Raw genomic sequence first — 19,981 nt, forward strand, 5'->3', positions numbered from 1 at the left:
TCTGTAGGGAGAGCTGAGGTGCAGGAGCACACTTCTGAAATGGAAATAGTACAGCTCCTGGCAAAGCTTTTTTCCTCTTTTCTCAAGTCATTTTGTATGACAATTACTGTGCCTGCAAAGCTGACAGTTTCAATATCTACTTCCTCCAGACAGCTAATTTCAGGTTTCATTTTTTCTGCACAATCCATATCTCAAACTATGGCTGTGCACAAGGACACCCCTCACATGTGGTAACACTGCACAGCGTCCATAAGTTTAATTGGGAAGCCAGGTTAATCAGGATTTTTTCCAGGGAATCATTACAGCCTGAATGATAATGACTTTCTTAATTGGGAGGGCAATTCTCAGGCTGCTGAAAGTAATGAAGTGTCATCTTCATTAAGGATGGCTGGGACACACTGAGGAGGGACTGTATTCACTGCCTAGAACCAGAGGTCCAGGTATGTTCACAGGACCACCTTAGAGAATGAGGAGCCTCCTCCCAAATCTCCTCATCATTCAGCTCTGTTCGAGGACACCACGCTCAGCTCCCCCATCGCCAGACTTTGCTCCCATCACTCGGAGCTGGCAGGTTTGATATGAGGGTTGGAAAGCAGCAGCGCAGCCACTTCAGCTGCAAAAATCAAGACCTAACTGAAAAACCCAAGTAATTGCAGAGTTAAAACCACCAGCTACTCCACACAGGTGGGGAGCAGCAGGCCCTGTGCTCTGACACGTGTTCCGTGGAAGTCAACCAGGGCTGCACGTGAGCATCCATGAACTTCCCCATGACAATCACTTCAGTTTTCCTTCCTTTTACAGAAACTGCATGACACAACTTCCTTCTAAATAAATGTATCAAACTCCACCTTCAAATGAATGAGACCTGTATGTCATGCATATGAATCTTTACAACCAACCCTGATGTGGGGTGCAACAGAAGAGGAACAACAGAAGGCAGTGGGGACAGAAATCCCAGCGTGGGTTTTGCTGAGATAACATGACTGCAATAAAGACAGAAGTTCTCTCTCTGCTCCATGCCTTCCAAACACGTGGGAGGTTAAATCCCAAATGCATTTTCAGAGGTAAAATGCTGCTCAGCATAGAAGATTCTTTGTCATCCATCATCCCTGAGCCCTCCTACTGCTTCATCTACACTGCCTTGCAATCTCCCTCTAAGAATGAAGGTCCAGTAGATAAAGCAGGATTGCATTTGCTGGGGCAGTTCTCACCTACATGCCCCCAGCAGGGTTAGAAGAGAGTATTCCCTCCACATGGGCTCAGTGCTCTCCTTTACAGAGCTTAGGTGGGCTGAAAATCCCCTTTGCCTGCACATTTGGGACATAATCTTGAGGAGAAATTGGATGAACCTCCCCCCCCAGGAACTCACTACATAGATGATGACTGGAACTGACTGTAAAGGCTTGGCCCCTTGTACATACATCCTTCCTCACATGAAAAACAAAACAAAAAGCACCGTGTCATTTCATTGTACAATCAGCTACAGAAATACAAGCTTAGAAAAAAGGGAGTCTCACTTCCTGAACTCATACCAGGCCTATAAAAGCAAAAAAAAAAAAAAAATACAGGTTTCTATTAGAAAAGAAGTAACAAAAATACTGTAAAAAGGCTTCTTGTTGTGAAGTGCTGGGCACTGCTCAGCATTCGAGCACGCCTGGGAGCATTCATTCCTGCACTGCATGGCACCTTTGCTGCTCATCTTCTTCTCATTTCTATTCTGCTCTCATCTTATTTTGCTCACTGAAAAGATCGTGTCTTTTCATTTATTCACAAGTTTTGGTAGCTTGGCTGCATCTGCTCAGTTAATGCCATTGAGCAATCTTTTTATTTTTACTCGTTTCTACAATGAAATTACCTGGCACCTATGCCCAGAAATTGCTTCTTCCACCTACTCAGGAAGTCTGAAAAACTCCTTTTAAAAAGCACCTTTGCCCTGCTAGAGAATCAGAGTGCATGGCATGGCAATAACAGACCTCAGGAAATACCTGCTGGGAAAAGAGAAAGTCTCACTGTGCTCAAGCAAGGCTGTGAAGGAACATTGCTGAAACAACACAGACAGGCACTTGAGGTGTCCTTGGGTGGATGGATGGATGGATGAATGACCCAAAGCTGTGCATCAGGAGAATGTGGTGATGCAAGGGACCAAACCTTCCTCCTAAGCTTGACACTGCTAATCCAAACCAGAGACTGCAAAGAGCTTAATTTTTGTTGTTCATGTTTTTTGCCTTCACTGATGTGAAACTTTCCAACAAATCACAGAATATTCATTTCTGTAAACTTTTCTTCTTTTGGCCGCAGGTGAATATTAACCTGTTTATAGCCTTTTGTTCAGAGCAAAACACCCAGAGACAGGATCTATTTCTGTTGGTTTCATCACAAAATTATAATAAATTCCATAAAACATTTTCAGCATGAACATTTTAAACATAATAAAATTTAAACTAGTCAGTTAATCTTGCAGTAGAACAGCTTCATTTTTTAGCTCCTGTGAATTAATTTACCTCTAGCCTAAAGAGTTATTCACAGAGTGGTTATTGAAATAAATCCTGCAGTAAAAAGACCTGGTTTAATAGACTGGGAAAAAACACCATGCCCAAACCTTAGTATTCAAAACTTATGTTTTTTTTTATCTTGCTGTCTAAGAGATGAAAGCCAAAATACAGACAGGGAGCTTACTTTAACTCCTTGTAATCCCCAGGCCACAGAAGGCAGGCTTTGGTTAGGTTTTACTAAGAAAGACAGCTTTCCAGCTGCTCGGAAAAGGGAACGCCTGGACTTTTCCCAGACCTCCTGGGCAGGCCCAGGCAGAGCAGGACAGAGCCAGCTCTCCAGCCTGCTCCAGCTCCCACAGCCCTGCTTACACACAGGTGCAGCTGGAGCACCAAAATACTCCCCTGGGAACGCAGCCAGAGCAGGCACAGGCCCTTCCCAAGCTCCATTCAAGGCAGGCTGGCTGGGGCCAGACGGTGTCCCGAGCTCCACACACCCCACGTGCCGAGTGGGTGCTTCTGAGCCACCCAACAACCAGCAGCATGGAAGGAAAGCACACATTTCAGAAAGCACATGGATCTGGCCTTCATATTTCCCACAGAAGAAGGGACCAGCCCAAGAGTGTGTAAATGTCGTTTTTCCTTCCGCAGTGGGAGATCCCAGAGGTCCAAGGAGCTCCACCCCAGTTCCCCACTGAGTAACGTTGTATGTCAGCTGCTGATGACCCTGACTATACAGAGTCACACAGCAGAGAGCCAGTCCAAGCCACCCACAGCTGGGTTTGAGTCTCAGCTCCTTTGCTGCAGTGACACCTTGAAGGTCTCCTCGCTGATGGTCCTGTAGGACAACCAGGCTCCACACTCCTGCCAGTGTGACAACTGCCAGGTTGGGAGCACACCAGAAAGTCAAGTTTATAAAAGTGGAGGGCAGAAGGGGCAAGAAAAGGCCCCCACAGACTTGGGTCACAAAGCATGGCAAGGGCTTAGACTGCAAAGTGGGCACAGCCCAGGGTTTTTCAGGAGCAACTGGTCAGCAAGAACCTGCACTGTCCCTGAGGGACTGGAGCAGAAGAGCTCACAGCAAGAACCTCATTTCAAGCAGAACTAGTCTAATTTTGCCATGTTAATTAGGTCAACAGAATGCACCCAGCAGCACTGCCCCTTTCTTTCCAGCATCATGGACAGAGACTTGTTACCCTGACCTATGTCCAGGTCACAGAGAGGAGGACAAGGGGCTCAAACTGCCCCTTGCAAACAAAAACAGAGACCCACCGAAAAGCACGTCCACACACGAGCTCCCAGCATCCCTTCCAGAAATCAGTGCCTGAGTGCAGAGCCTTTTTCTTACCACAAATACAAGCAGAGTCAAAGAAAGAGCTTGACCAGCAGCCACAGCCACGTGACACGGCGAAACACTCTCTTCCTGAGCACCCTGCTTTATCTCTGGGCTGCCTTTCAATTACTCTTTCCACTCTTGGACAAATATTGACCTCACAGAAATTCAAGACAGAGTGCACACACAAAAATAAAAAGGAAGAATGCCCTCATTTGAACAATATATTCCACTCAAAGCTCTGCCGAACAACTCAAACAACCAAGAAGAATTTAAAAACTAACAGCCAGATTACCCTGCCCTGGCCTTAAAATTCACTGCTTGTTTGAGTCTATTCTGACCTTCGACAGACTGACCCACAAGTCAGCACAGCTTCTTGGAAGGCAAATGCCTGCTCTTGTTATAAGAGCCCAACACAAAAGCTAAATGCAACATGACTTAAGTGCAGGGAAAACACTAAAGCGCCTCAAGACTAAACAGAGGCTGGAAGTAGCTTTTTTCAAGCCCAACCTTTTACTTTCTGCAGCCTGAGGAGATCCCTCATCCCCAAAAGGACCTGTGCCTTTGAGTTTCAAGCTTTTCACTCGGTTCTCCATGGGAAGTGCTGGCCCAGACCTACCTGCACATTCTCCTCCGTGACCTCAATCTCAGCGGTGTAGATGTAATCAATCAGCTTCCTCAGGGTCTGGCCATCGACGTCTTTTATCTCAATCTTCTTGGCCTTGCTTTCAGACATGTCTCCTGGAATTCAGTTCAAAAGGACAGTTACAGTTTGCTCTGCAGAACCTCGCTCCCCACACATCCAGCACGTTCTCCTGCTGACTACGAGACTGCCTGGCACTATCCCTGACCATTGAAGAACAACCAGGGAGATTCCCAGAAGCCTCCTAACGCCAGCTAAAAAACAACTCAACATTGAGGACACCAATGTAAAAAAAAAATAAGTCAATAAATGCAACGAGCTTAATTTCGTGACAGAAAAGAACCTGCTGTGGGTCTCCTGCATTCAAACAAATATAGAGGTAAAAAAAAAAAAAACAAAAAAACAGTATGTCCCTCAACAGTATAGGGACAGACTCAAAGAGATTGTGGATAAGTCTTAGAAAGACCTTTTTTATATATTTACTGTAAGTATTTTTAATTTTTTTAATATATATACATATGGGTAGATGAGTATGCTGCAACAGCTGCTTTAGGGTGTTTTGTGGTATACCCTACAGTAAAAGCAATGCAGTGTTACCCTCTTTCTTTAGGAAGAAGCTGAAACCTGCTCAGGAAAACAAGCACCCAGAGTGCAGCCAGCTTCTCTCAATTACCCTGCTGTAACCCATCCATCAGACACACCTTGTGCAAAGCATCCACACAGGAACATGCATTTCCTCACCTCTCACTTTCCCAGCCTCACACATTTGAATCCAAACTTTATCCTTCCTTCAAATCTGTAACTTAAAAACAGGCAGAACTAGGGGAATAATTTCCCCTCTGGATATACAAGTAAAACCACGTGTCCGTGTAAGAGCCTATTCATGACCCACCTCCACCCCCCCTGCGTAATAGGAGCACGACAGAGGAACAAAATCATGCGGGGGGGGGAAGAGAAAGGGCTCCCCAGGGCCCTTCCAGCATCCACGCACACCATGACCTCACCCAGGGTTTAATCACCAAGATCTTGAGGGGCCACAGAAAAGAAAGGGCAAAACCCCGAGCGGAAAGAAAATGATGGGTGGAAAAACAAAGCTGAACAAAGGAGAGAATGAAAAAATGTCAATTCTTAAACCTGGGCACGAATAATCACCACTCTCAGAAATCCGGTGACTCAGTACTGCTGTGGGATTAAGTGGGAAAATATTTCCTGCAGCCTATAGGAGAAGTAATTACAGCCTACACCTCTGTGCAGTGTTTGACAAGACGTGGCTGGGCACATCAAGTGCACAGAGTCAGATGTTAAAGGGGGGTCCAAGCTTGAGCAATACCTGGATCCTGCAAATTGAACTTTGCTGACTTCATTTATGCCAATAAGCGGGTAAATAACAGGAGTGGGGTGAGACCATAAGTGTTAGAAGAGTCAAAGGCCCCAAGAAGTGAAATAATATTTGCCCCAAATTCAATTTTTAAAATTAAATAATAAAGTGTTATTCGGAGAAGCCCATGAATATAAATGTACAAGTACAAAGGGATAAGTGACCTACATTTGGGAGGCCTTCAAAGCAGGCAGGACTTTTTAATTGACAAAATGTCATCTTCACACACTTCCTCCCCCAAAAACAACCCAGACGTCTCCAGAGATGAGAGGGGGCTTCTGAGAACAGGCCAGTCCCCATCAGCCTTGTGGTGCTGGAGGTGCCTGCAAGGAGCACCCCCCAAACCCCCCCTGCAGAGAGGAGGAGCAGAGCAGCCAGAGCCCTGTGGGACCCACAGTGCAGAGAGGAGGCTCAGCCTTGCACACCCAGGGATCGATGCAGAAATAGCTTGGAGGGACCAACCTGATAACATCATCTGTCCTTGTGGTGTTCATGTGACACAGGCAACAAAAATAAAAGCTGTGTGGGCTTCCACACCCACCAGCAAGCTGCCAGCCCTGCATACCAACAGCCTCCGCTGGCTCTGCTCCTGCCAGCCCAGGCACCGTGAGGGGGGAGTCTCACATGCTGGGCCCCACAGTCGAGTGGGATCCAACTGGGAGCGATGGAGTTCCTCCCACTTGTCAGAGGGTGGACATGCCTCTAGTGCTGTGGAGTGAGGAGGAACCTGGAGACACCACAAGTGAACCAAGGTAGGGGTTGGTGCAGACCAGGAGGAGGCCAGCACAGAGCCAGGGCAAATGCAGCCTGTGGGGCACAGCTGAGGGCAGCCAATAGTGGACCAATGAAGGCATCTCACCCCACATCCCTTCAGGAAAAAAAATCCCACACACCCCAACTCCCAGGATGTCTCTCATAAGTCAGGCTCAAACCTTACCTGACACCTCAGTTACAGAATAACTCAGAGCACTACCATCATCTCTCATCCCTAAGGGCTGTGGTGAGAAAGGGCTGCCTTGCACAGGGTGCTGCACAGACCTGTCCCTGCACCTCTGTGGCTGGGCAGAGTCAGGCAGACACAAGGGACAAGGTATGGGGGAGCAAAGGCAGGTAAAACAGGTGGACTGGCTCCAAGCAGACCCTCTTCAGGGGACAGACTTTGTAGACAATGGCCCCTTGTGAAGGCACACTTTTGCATCATGCTCAACAGGGAAAGCAGTGCTTTCCCTGTTCCCCTCTGCTCATGAGGGCAGGGAGAGAGCAGAGCTCTGCTCTGGCACAAGATAAACTACTCTCAAAACTGCAGCAGCTCACAGTGCCATGTTTACCCAGCACTGCAGCCTGCCCTGCCTCCTACACACTGCACTCCAGAGAGGCTCCCCAGTGCTTTCACAGAGACAGCTTTGCCTGCCTCCTAAGTCCCAGATGTGCTGAAGGAGAATACAAGTGCATCATATAACATAACTACAGGCTCTCACACATGGGGTGAGTGCCTTGAAGCAGCACGTGAGACCTGCAAGGGAAAGCACATGAGACTTGCTTCCTCCTTCAGCATTTCCAACATTCCAAAGGTATCTCACAGTAGCAGCCCCAGCAGCATCACTGAAGTATTTTCTACCCTTTTCAAAATGACTGTTTTCTTCTAAGTGGACAAAAATTACTGTCCCAAATTATCCCCACAGAATGGTGCCAATGAGGACCAGACACCATCCAAAATGCTACAGAAAGCCAGTGCAAAAAGGGACACTCAGTTAGGAAGTGCTGGGTCCCATCTCCCCTACAGCAGTGGAAGATAGGAATGGAAGATGTGCCTGCCCATTTTCAGGCTTCCCAAGGCTGTTTCAAAGAGGAATGCCTAACCAGAGGACAGAAGATGGTTTAGGAAAGACTCCAAGGTCATCACAAGGTCATTCATGACACCAAAGTCAGGCTCAGCTGTCAGGGACGGGGCCTGCAGAGCAAGCAGCAGGCAAAGGTGGATAAGCAGCAGGTCTCAGTTTGGTTTCCACTGTTCACAGCTTCCTGCTGATCACTCACTCACAGTGTGGCTGCTGGCACTGCTGGGGGATCCCTCCAGCCCCCCACAGCCCCAGAAAGCTGCTCCTCCAGCGGGAACTCAGCGTGCACAGGCAGCTCCTGCAAACACCCCATGGTGTGGCTGTCCCTGAGCCACTGGCTACATCACTGATGCAAAACTGCAACGCAGAAAAAATCAAGTCATGACAACCAACTCATGTTGGAGCTGTGATTTTAAACTGTCCCTTTGCAGGGAGGGAACCCCCACAGAGCTGGAAGGAGATCACGCACTCAGTCTTCGCAAGAGAGAGATCCAGACCTTAGGAATTTGGGACTAGCCAGACTGAAAGCAAAGGGAGAACTGGTCTCTGCCTGACCCTCTGCCCCCGGGGATGTGTCAGGGGGAGGGGACAGGCGGCTGCCCAGGCTGTCACCCAGCCCAGGGGAGCTGCCGAGCAGCCACATGACCGTGGTTAGCTGATTACTGTTTAACTCACAGCTCGAGGGATTACACGGCCCAGAGAATTCCTGCATGGAAACATGAGCAGCCCTGCACCACCACCTTCCTGCTCAGATGACCTCTAAGGATCAGAGGGTTTTTCCAAGAGTTTTCCTTTACTAAATGTCTCGCCAGGAACGAGCATCACAAGCCCTCCCAAGTCATGCTCGAGGTGCCCTGACAAACAGTTGTTTCTGAGCAGCATTTGCTCCTCTGCCTCACCACCACAGCCAACACCAACTTCAGGGTGCAGCAGCAGTGCCCTGGAAAACACAAATGCTCTCCCACCTGAGCTCATCACACTGATAAAGCCACCACGGCATCACATCTCGTCTCACATTCAGACATCTGTTTATACCTGAGGTTCTCCCCCCACCTCCATCACAGAAGGGAAAAAAGCTTCCCAAATGACAAGCTCTTTCCTGAGAAATGCTGTGTTCTGCTTCCAGCAAAGCAAATTAAACTAGGTCTAATCCCAAGGCTTTTAAAAGGAAGAAGCAAGCCCTAGACTACAAGCAAATGAACATGAAACAGGGGCAAAACCCCTGTAGCTCATTTATGTTGGAGTTCAGGGACAGTAACACCCATTCCCTGGGGTGTAAAAATCATTTTCTTTGTATTTGGTTAAGTCAGTTCCTACCCTGGAGAGGAGGGCAAGGAAAAGGAAGGAAGCTAAGGAGTTCCTGACCAGACTAATTTTACTAGAATGACTTAAATAAGCTGGTCACTCTCCTGCCTCAGTATTGGCATGCCTTTCTTTGGCTTTCTTTGCTGCCCTGCCTGGGCACAGCCTCCAAAGGGCACCTGCTACAGTGATCGGGCCAACAGAGCAAGAATTTTGTCCTCCTCTTCCCTTCTGCCCTTACCAAAACATACCAGACTGCAGCAACACACCCTGCCAAAAAGCAGGGCTGCTAAAACACACTGGGAGTGAGAGAACAACGGTGTTATTTCAGGCAGCAGAAAAAAGTGCCATGGGAGATTAAACATCTGTGACTGCCAAATCAGTATCAGCAGGGCTGAGCCTTGAAACTACAACTCCTGTGCCAGCTACTTCTTTGATGTGCACCATGAACATTTAGGGCACTGCACACGTGTTTGATGTTAATAATGTTTTCATGACCCACGGTCTTGTTAGGGGGAATAAAAATAACCAAAAAAATCAAGTGAGCCAAACCCCATAGTAAACCTTACTGTGGCCCACATGCTACCCACTCACCCCACAGCCACACAAGCACCCCACAACCATACAGATGCCTCAAGGAATTAGTCAAGGATGACCAGCATCATCCATGAAGCTTAGCAAACTGCAGACCTATCTGTATCACTTCTCTCTTAAGGAAACCCTCTGCCTGTGCTGCAGCTCCTGACAGAGACACAGCCTGAGGCCTCGGGATTGCAATGGCCTGTTCAACCCCAGAACAGCGTGTGGTGTCAAAGAGAGTACCTGTAAACATGGCACAGAAATAGGGGCTGCAGGCCGCCAGGACCACGCGGTGGGCTTCCATCTCCACAGTCTCAGCCACAATCACGACATCACAGAGGAGCCTCTTGCTGGAAAAAAACACCAGAAAAGACAAAGGTCATTTCAGAATTCCTGGTCAGGCAAAAAGCTACATCAGTATAGCCTGAAAAAGTAAGTGGAAGACCCACCACTACAGACACAGCACCTGAGCCTCTGCCAAATCCCAGTGCAAGGTCCTCTAATCCTTCAGCTACCAGCTCCCATCACTGTTTGCCTACAAAGCAAAGCCTGAATCCTACTGATGCTGCAGCCCTGCCTGTGGTTCTGCTTTTCCCAGGAAAAAAAATGGAAGTCAAACTAGGCATACACACTGCCCAAAGAACAAAGGATAAGGGGCTCCTTCCACCTCTCAAACAAGTAGGGCTTGGAGAAGGTACAGAAGAGCTTAAGAGTTTGGGCACTACCTGGAGCCAGGCTCTAGCAGATCGGTAAGAGAAGGGAACACCAGCAGCACTTTGGTCTTTCCACAGGGGAAGGGTAGAGTGGAAGATGCAGTGATTTCGGTACTTCCTTCCGTGCTTGGCCCTAAAGAATGTGACCACCAAAACATGTCCTGGCATTGATGAGCAGAGAGGCTGCCTCTGCCATCTGCCAGAGAGGAGGTGTCAATCACTGGAGTTTATCCATGGGCATGAGGACTTCCTTTACCTCAGGAATTAGTCTGGGATTAAGAGTCACTGGGATAAAGAACTGGGTCCCAGACAGAAACAAAAAAAAAAACCCTTCTAAGCTCCCCCACTGACTCATTGTACAGCTTTGGAAAAGTCACTTCATTAAGGAGTGACCTTTTCTACTCGCCCCACGTCCCTCCTTTGAGGATTCATTAGTTAATGTTTGCACAGAGCTTCACAGATGCCGACAGCAAGAAGTGCTCAGCCTCCCAATAAGTTGGTTTAAGATGCTTAAGCATACAAATGCAAACTAGGGGTGTTCTTTTCAAATGCCAAGCCTGAAAAAGGATCAGTGTCTGTAAATCTAGATGTTGCCTTCTCTTCAGAAATGCTTATCTTCACACTGAACTTTGTCTTTAGGAAACCTCGTTATCAAATAAACATACACAGAGTTTCTAATGGACTAGGTATGCCTAGTATGTGAACAAAACAGCTGTGAAACAGAGGGTTAAAGTTGGAAAACAGGAAGAAAGCAGGAACTGGTAGTCTGTACTCTATGTTCACCCCAGTTTGGAAGGGGTAAGGGCAATGAGGGGAGCTCTTTATGAGCCTCTTAATGGAAGCTTCCTCATATCCTTCAGCTTATGCAAAAGGTGCTCTGCTCAATTCCTCTTTGGAGTCATCTACAGCCATCTAAAGTACCACTCATAAAATAATTTCATCTACATTTGAAAGCTAAAGCCCTAAGTGACACTTAGGGACATGGTTTAGTGGTGAACGTGGCCGTGCTGGGTTAACAGTTGGACTCAATGGTCTTACAGGTCTTTTCCAACCTAAACAATTCTATGGTTCTATATTGCAAATAGGTTAAAAGCTTAGCAAGATTTTTCTACACCCTCTGTATGACATTTCTGGATGCATGTGAAGGGAGGCACTATTATTCAAGGTATCTATTAACACTGATTGTTGACAGCTTAACAGATCACAAGCTCAATGCACGGACAATAGATGTGAAACCTGTATATTCCAAAACAGCAGCAGGAGATGACGGAAAAACGAGTACTCAGAAGATGAAAACATGAGACAGGTGCTTAAGGGCAGCTTTCAGTCTTCTGTATTTTGTCACTTCAGTATTGCACAAAATCTAGCTAACCACAGGCACCAAGAAACATTGTCCATCTCCAGTTATTCCCACTATGCTTCAATTAACAAGGAATAATAGGAGCACAATAGATTTCTGAATATAGCTGCACAAACCTTTATTTTCAGATCCTTTGCTTTCAGTACAAAGAAAGGACCAGAGGGATGCCAGTTAAAAGTAAAAAGGAAAAAAATTACAGCATGCTCCGCTTCATGTAACTGTTACAATATTTCCATTTTCTGTTCCTATGCAACAGAGAATCACTGTCAGATATCTGTGAAAGGAAACGTTTTCAATCATTCTCCACACCAGAGAACGTGTATATTACAGAAAGTACTTAATCCACTGAGGAGAGGTAGCTATTGAAGCATCTCTGAGTACTTTGAGTGTGCCTGAAGAGTAGAGGGCGTTCCTTGCTCTCATCACACCATTTCAATGGCGAGGGAGCACGTACATCCATGTGTATGGCACTCATACTTTCCATAGGAATTCTTTTAAAAATCTGGTTTCCAAGTCTATTTGAATGGTAAAGAAATCCAATGAGCTAGTCAGAAAAGTGCTTGCTGAACTTCTGTTTGGTTCAGGATAGCAGCAATGAAGGAACAACTCGTGTTGAACCGCCACCACCACACTGCTGATGTGATGACAGCAGTTCTTGAAGACTCTGTTCACAGATGTTCTTTCAGCCTCCATTCTCCCTGTACCCACACAGCTGTGTAGAGACCAAGGTGTTCTCTTTTAACTTTTTTCCAATTTGCAAGTAGAGAGCTGACATTCTTCCTGAGCACTTGCTTTTTTTTTTTTTTCACCCCTTACTTTGGAGTGCTAAGCCCAGACTGAGTGATGCTGCTAGTTAAAGAGACTAAGAACAGTGCATTAATAATCTTTGGTCTGTAATTATGTGTAGGTGTCTTAATGTCTATAATGTTCTATCATTGGGTTTGAGACCATTATGTCAGTTAAGAACATAGTTTACAGCTGAATTTGCTGTAAGTAATGGAAAAGACTAAATGAATTCTTATCTATAAGTGAAGGGTATTGCTCAGATAACATTTTTGAGCCACAGTTGACTCCTTTTTCTGGGAAGACAGAGGTCTGAGGCTTGGGAGAGCAAACCACCACAAAAGGGCTATATTTTAGCTTCCCACTTGTTGATTAATCCTCTACGTGCAACCATTAGCTGTTACAAAGATGGCACAACCTATTTTCTGAGTCTCCCAATCAGCACAATTCTGCTAAACGACAGAGGGTGCCCAGTAAGTCAAAAGTGTACCTTCGTAATTCATTCATGACCTTGAAAGCCTTTCTCATGTGAGAGGGATTGACTGTCACTGTGCGCTGCTCCTTTTCATCTTCAGCTGCCTCAGAGGAACGGGGGCTCTGCTTAATGCTAAAAAGAGGGACAAAAAAAGAAAAAGGAGTAGAAAGTTTGATTCAGTGGCACTTTCTAAAATGAGCATCGTAAAACTGCAGCACAGGGCATTAAGCATGGAGTTATTCACGTGTTTGTTAGTCAGCTCAGGTTCACTACACGAAGAGCATCACAAAATGCAGCTACTTCTGCATGGGTGTTGAAAGCCAACTCAGCCTACATTTCAGTCAGCAGGGAAGAAAAGAAAAAAGTGCCAAACACTCGAGGACAAAGCCCAGTTTAACAGGCTGCAGGCCAGGAAAGCAGTATAAGTTGAAATTCAAGCCAGAACATAATCGCCTCACTGAATAGAAATAGACTTCAGCACTGGGAACTACAAGAGTACCACGGATTTTTTAACATCCATACGGAGAAAGAGAAGTTTAGCCTTCAATGTCCCATCTGAAAAAGGCAAGCACACAATACATGACTTGTATCTTCTATAGAGGTAAGCAGAAAAGGACTATTAAAACTCCCTGCCCATCTTCCAAAGCATTAGCTTTACTGAGGCCACATCCCTTTTCCATTTTAGAAATAGGTCCGTTTATTGCCACTGAAACATATGGAATGAATTATTAAACCTTCCTACCAGAACCACCAGCTCTGCAGCCAATGTCAGCCCAGAAGCACCCAGTGCTGTGCCATGTTTAACCAGGCCAACAGGTGCCTCAGGCACACACGTGTCCTCATGACTTTGTTGGGAGCATTGGCTCTTTGCACAGAATTGACAGCGGGTCGATACCTCCACCTCCCCAATCTGCGAGCGCGTCAAATCACTCGTAGCTAAAGGTTTCCACTTGGGATAGAAGCAGCACTTTGAGGCAGGTCCCTGCTCTGTTCACGCCCACGGTTCACCCCTCAAACCCTCAGCAGGCAAAGGCAAATAAAACAAGTCAAGGAGGGCTGTCCGTGTCAAAGCCAACTCGAAGAGAATGGCAGACTTTGGGAGGCAACTCCATCCCCACCATGTGCCTGACACGAGACCTTCTCAGAGCTTCCTTCCAAAGGACAGCTTCACCTCTGTCCCCTCCTCCCTGCCACCTTTCTTATTTGGGCTTGTATCATGATAAACCAACACTATTTACAACCCCCTTGACAGTGTGAGGCCCTTGCTGAACATCACATCCTCCCCACTGCCTGCTCCTGAGAAGTGACTGTCACCATCACCGTGTCCCTTGAGGACACACAGAGCTCTTCACCCCCCAGCTGTCTGTGGTGGGCTGCACTGTCCTTCTCAAAGCAAGAGGCTGAACAGCAGCCAGGCTGCACACAGCTCAAACACACCCCTGCATACTGAGCAGCCTCCAGCTTTGTGCCTGAGAAAAAGGTTAATGCCAAAAAACAGCCAAGTCCAATTCTTTCACTTTGCTGAGCAAGTGAAATATTTTCAGTCATAAATGAAGCCGCAAGGCTGAGCACAACATCACTCAGCACATGTCCCAGGGAGGAAGACAACTTCCCAGACTCTGTTACAGTTGTCATCCAATTAGCTCAGTATGGCTGGATTAAAAGAAAAAAAAAAATCAGGAAGGAGAATATCTCATGTTAAAGGCTCAGTACTCAGGGGACTGGTGCCAGGCAGTGACACAACCAGCTCTTCTATCCTTGGAGAAAGCTGAACTCATTCTGTGCTGCACGTACTGCCAGAGGTGTCCACGGGCATGGAGCAGCACTGGCACTCGGCTCTTCCCCAAGCCTGCACACTCCAGTGAGGAAGCCTCCTGGCTCCAGGGACACAGCCTAATTCAGCTAAGCCTCACTGTTGTATCTATCAAAAGCCCTGGTGGAAACCTTAGGCCAACTGAAGTTTGACCACAGCTTTGAACACCCCAGCAGAAACCCTTGGTTTTTGAACAGCTAAACCTGCCCCTTCGGCAGGACAGAGCCAAGGAGGGAAGAATGAGGCTCTGGAAGTGCAAGTGACTTCACTGAGCTTTCAGTTTCCAAAGCCAGAGCACGTACAGGAAGCAAACAAAGTAAACAAAAAAGAAAGGAAAATAAAAAAAAAAGAAAGTGAAACCAAAAGGCAGCGTCAGAGACAGCCCAGGCAGGACAGCTGGACACTGCAGAACACTGCTCTGGGCATCATCACAGACACGCCTCACGGATCCCAAATCAAGTGATGCACACAGAAGTCATGGGGGTTCTTTAACAAGAACAAGCACACCACCGAGATTTATTTATGAGCACTCCAGTGCTGGAGACCAAAGATCCTTTATGTTCAAACTTTTCCGCTGGCAAAAGACACAGTTCAAAGGACACAGCAAGTTTCGCTGAATACCAAAGTAAATGTCAGATCAACAAGGCTTCATAAAGCCTCAACTCCACCAACATTTGGCTGTGTATTTTAAAAGCAAAAAAATTGCATCAGAATTTTGGGAAAAGATCAAGCAGTTCTTCCCAAAAAGCAGCAAAAAGGTAATTTTTTTAAAAAGCATCCAAAGAGACACCCTGAGCTTTATTAACAGGGGTGGATTTCACAATTTGCCAAAGGCTTACCACAGAAAAATACTGCAGATTGTCTGGTTAAAAACTTGCTTCAAAAAAGATCAAGATATGCTATTTAAAGTTTTTTCCAAATGACTCATATGAAAAAACAGATTTGAAAAATTAATGGCCAGGAGCCTTTAACTCATCTTTGAGACGAACTCAGCTTCCACAGAACTGTGTGCCAGTAATGAACAGAGGATGGTTTTATCTGGGAGAGAGATTTTACACCTCCCTGCACACACTCTCAGAGATCACCGACACATTTCCAACGCAAAAATGCAAGAACCTGAACGCTCCAAGCAAATGCAACCTGCCACAAAGCAAAAGCTGCCCCTGAGAAGAACAAACCAGCACATTGCACAGCCCTTTTCTGAGATTTTTTTTTCCCCCCCACAAGGCTAAGAATTATTAACTGTTGTAATTTTAATGGATCGAAGCAAAGGAAGAATGGGGTCCTCTGATCAAAGGTATCAGATGAGACCACCCAGCCATGCTGGAGCCCCTGAACCCCATGACCACGGGGACTTCCCCCCCAGCACCTTCACGTTTGCCAAGCTCATGTCCTACTACACCAGCAGGACTCGCGAGTCAGCTGCCAGGAGCAATTTGTTCTATTCCTGGGCTATCCAAGGCCGTGCACTGAGTGAATGGACAAATGATTTAATTTCCCTGGGCCAGACGAGCATCCTCTTTATGGACACAGCAGGATTCTCCTAAAATAAGCAGAGAGGCTCTTCGTTCCAGACAGTGCCCACCCCACTGCCACCTCCTGCACGGCATTTAACAATGTCCCCAAGCAGAACAAATGAACCCTGATTTGAGGGTCCCCAATTAATCCAGGGAAGCTAATCAGTACCCCATCAACACCATGTTCCTCCTCTCCAGAACCCCTAGCAGGGTTGGGCTCAGGCTTCCCAGGGCTCACAGCCCAGCTCCTGCCTGAGCATTCCCACATTCCGACGGACAGAAAGGTATTTTAAAAACCCCTAACCCACTGTTCTGCTGCCTACATATATCAACTATAAAGTTGGGTTGCCTTAGTTACCAGCAGTAATTACAGATGTCTTTGTAGATTATGTGAAAGAATAAAAGCCTTCCTCAGAGATAAACTGTCCCCTGGCAAGATTATTGCCGTGCAGAGAGCTGGTAAACCCCAGGAACAAAAATCCCAGCTCTGCCAAATCCAATTCTAACCCTGGCTTTATGGGAGCCAGGAGTTCACCCTGAAGGAAGGGTAGCTCTCAAATGCACTCTCCTTCAGAGCAGGGAAGGACGAGTTTCTGCACGTGTTTCTGGGAGAACAGCCACCAGGCTCAGCTCCCAACCCCATGTGGGCACCACGGAGGTCCTTCTCCACCAGGCTCTCCCACTGGAGAGGTGATGGGACTCCAGACATGTCCAGCCCAGCCTCATCCCACTGTGCATCACTGGAGGGGTCTCTGGGAGCTGCTCTAATCTCCTGCCACAGCAGCACAGGCTGAGTTCTGCTCTCCTGGTTATCCCCCACCACCACAGAGCTTCAGCACCGCAAGCTCAGCCAAAGACTCAACCTGCCCTTCCCACAGCACAGCCAATCCACCGTCTCCACAGGGGCTTCATATCCTTAGATTAACTTAGAAATTACTGGTAACTGTAAATTTTCTAAGGCTATAGAGCTTCTTTGTGGTATATGTTACAATCATGGCCATAAAATGTTAAGCTCCAGTTTCTGAGAGGTTTGACATCACTTTGATCTAAAAAAGTGACAGAAGCCCAATAGCAGTTAGTAGGGTTCAAAATTTAAATGCCTCTACTAAGATAAATGGAGACCAAAATATTAATTTAGTCTTAGCAAAAATAAAAATCATTTTACCTTTACTGGCCTTATTCTCTGTTTGGAATCAATGGCCAAAATCGCAGCGCAAATACATTATGTCCAGCAGTTTTATTCCTCAAGCCACAGGAAGAAAAATAAGTCAGTGTAACAGCATAGTTATAAAAATCTCAATTTCTGAAACTGTCTTTAGGTCTATACAAAGACAGTAAAAAAATTGTGACTAAAGGAATCCACATACTGAGCAGGCTTTTGAGAGGATTTCAGAGAAATGCATTATCATTAAAACGTATGGGAGGCAGCATAATGGAAAGGATTATTTTTCTTTTAATAGCAATATTATTTTCCTATTTTGTTGAATTTTTTTAGTGCTTGCATCAACACGGAGACATTAGCTCAGAAAAACACACAACTGGCATAGAGCAGATCCCCAAAAGGAGATATTCATATCAAAGGAGACCTCAGGGGAAAAGCAGACTTTGGGAACTACTGAGAAGAAAAGTCTTTGCTGACAGTAATGGAAACAACACAAAATAACTCAAATATGACAATACCATTTACCAAAGGCAAATATTGTGTTTCTCAAACAAATGTCACAAAGACACTGCCTCCACTCAAATATAAAAAAAATCAGGTGTTTTAATATTTTAACAAAAAAAAAAAATTAACATTCCAGGGATTTTTTTCTATTCAAACTCAAACACATCTTGCAAATTCAGAACCAGAGTATCATGACTGACCATCGCCTTACACAATTTCTCCATAAAACTAAAATCCCTATCAGCACAGCAAAAGAAAACCAGGATTCTGAAATATTTTACTGCCAAATGTGAATATTTCAGGTTAATTCCCCCTTGCCCCCGGCTGCTTCTGCCTGTGTGCAATGACATGGGCACATGATACCACTGAACAACCTGGATGTGCAAGTTAACAGGATATTTGAGTCCTGGCAGGCCCAGGGACCAGAGTCAGAGGTGATATGAGCAACATCAACGTGTTCCTCACTGACTACAAAAATGGAAAATGCAGTAATATTAAAAACCGGGGGGAATTCTGCCATCACAAAAGTCACAGAGTGTAAAATCTGAGGACTAATCTGCCTGACACAGATCTGAGTGGAAATGAGGGGCAAAAGCACAAGAACGAGCACAGACCCAGCCCGGGGTGCTCACCCACCGAGGTCATTTTTGAACACCCCCTGCCAGGACTTGCCCCAAGCAGGCACAGCAGCCTCGGCACAGTCCCACACAATGTGCCCTTTCCAAGCCCAAAGCAGGTGAATATTTCCAGCTTTCCTTGCCAAGAGTCAAACCCCACATCATTACTGCCTGCAAGCAGTTCGGGACCACCTCCCTCTTCCTGAAAACTAGAAATATAAGCAGCAATTTGGGTAATCATTCCTCGTTTCCAGAGGCAGAGAACATGCTGATGGGGACAATCCTTCATGCCCTAAAAACAGATGGTCTGGAAAAACAGGATAAGGCAAAATAATCCAGGTACTTTCCCGGTGACTTTTTCACCACTGTACCCCCAGCAAAAGGCCTCCAGTCAAAATGAGACCATTGCTGGTAACCATCAAAAAAAGGTAATAAGCAACAATGCCAAGGATTGATCCCAGCCTGGGGTATCAAAACAGCTCTGCTCCACTTCCTCAAACACAGACTCACTCAGATAAATAAAGAAAAAAAAAAGGAAATCCCATTCCATGAGCTGGCATCAAGCATGACAAACTAAGATTCCGAGGCACTTAAAATAATTGACATCTGGATTAACATCCAGAGGTGGCTCTCCACAACCCTAGAGGATGCAGAAGCCTTACAATGTAATTTAGAGAGAAACGTGGCAGGATGAAAGTTTTGTTTTGCACAATAAATACACAAACAATTGCATCACTTGAGTCACAGAAGGGCAGAAAGCTGCCCCTTGGAGCTTGGAAAACACCTCCCACAGGCTGCTGTGAATGTTTTGCCTCAACAAAAGGAAAATTTCGAGAATTTGGGGCTTGATTCCAGCTTAATTTTTCAATGTATCATATTTAAACGAAACTTCTGTCAAGCCCTGACTATCAGTCCTACCAGCAGGTCAAGCCCCCTCACTGTTCCCCCACTCACTGCAAGGTCACCAGCACAAAAGGAAACACTCAGCATATCCTGTTTTTAAAAAAATATTGCAAAAAAAAACCCCAAACCAGCTTAATGTTTAGTTTGAAGTAGCACAAGAGGTTTCTGGCGTGCGAAAGGCACCTGACGGAGGGGAAGAACAAGGGCAGAGCTGAAACACTGGACATCTCTCTGTATCCCTGAGGTCCCTGCGCAGCAATAACATCTTTTATGGGTTCGGTGGGCATCAGGTCGATTCTGTAAACACTTCTGCAGTTTTTGGAGCAGAATAGCTGCCTTGCAGGAAATAAAGTCTATATGGCCCAGCTACCGCGCGAGGGACACGGGGGATCCCCTGCGCTGCCCTAACGCCCGCAGGGCACGGCTTCCACACACGCAGGTGGCAAAATCGACCCCCAAAGGCTCCACGGACGTTACAGATTTTCATTCATGACTCAGAAAAGCAGCAAATACCAGCGGGTCTGTCTTCGGCGGAATGCCGAAGCCGGCTGCCCGAGGTTCCAGCCACGAGC

The 19,981-nt window shown here is 46.3% G+C and overlaps 1 protein-coding gene across 2 annotated transcripts in view; it reads right to left on the minus strand.

Annotated features, from left to right (window-relative positions):
• KLHL3 (kelch like family member 3) overlaps positions 1-19,981 on the minus strand; it is a 67,013-nt gene that overhangs the window by 23,501 nt on the left and 23,531 nt on the right. For both annotated transcript variants that reach the window (XM_018081049.2, XM_008921055.2), the window contains 3 exons: positions 12,909-13,025; positions 9,806-9,912; positions 4,442-4,563 (listed from right to left, as the gene is read on the minus strand). In XM_018081049.2, coding sequence (XP_017936538.1) covers positions 4,442-4,563; positions 9,806-9,912; positions 12,909-13,025 — 346 coding nt within the window. The remainder of the gene's footprint in view (positions 1-4,441; positions 4,564-9,805; positions 9,913-12,908; positions 13,026-19,981) is intronic.

Source organism: Manacus vitellinus, unplaced genomic scaffold (genome assembly GCF_001715985.3).
Source record: "Manacus vitellinus isolate BGI_N305 unplaced genomic scaffold, ASM171598v3 scaffold_51_pilon, whole genome shotgun sequence".
NCBI classification, from domain to species: Eukaryota; Metazoa; Chordata; class Aves; order Passeriformes; family Pipridae; genus Manacus; species Manacus vitellinus.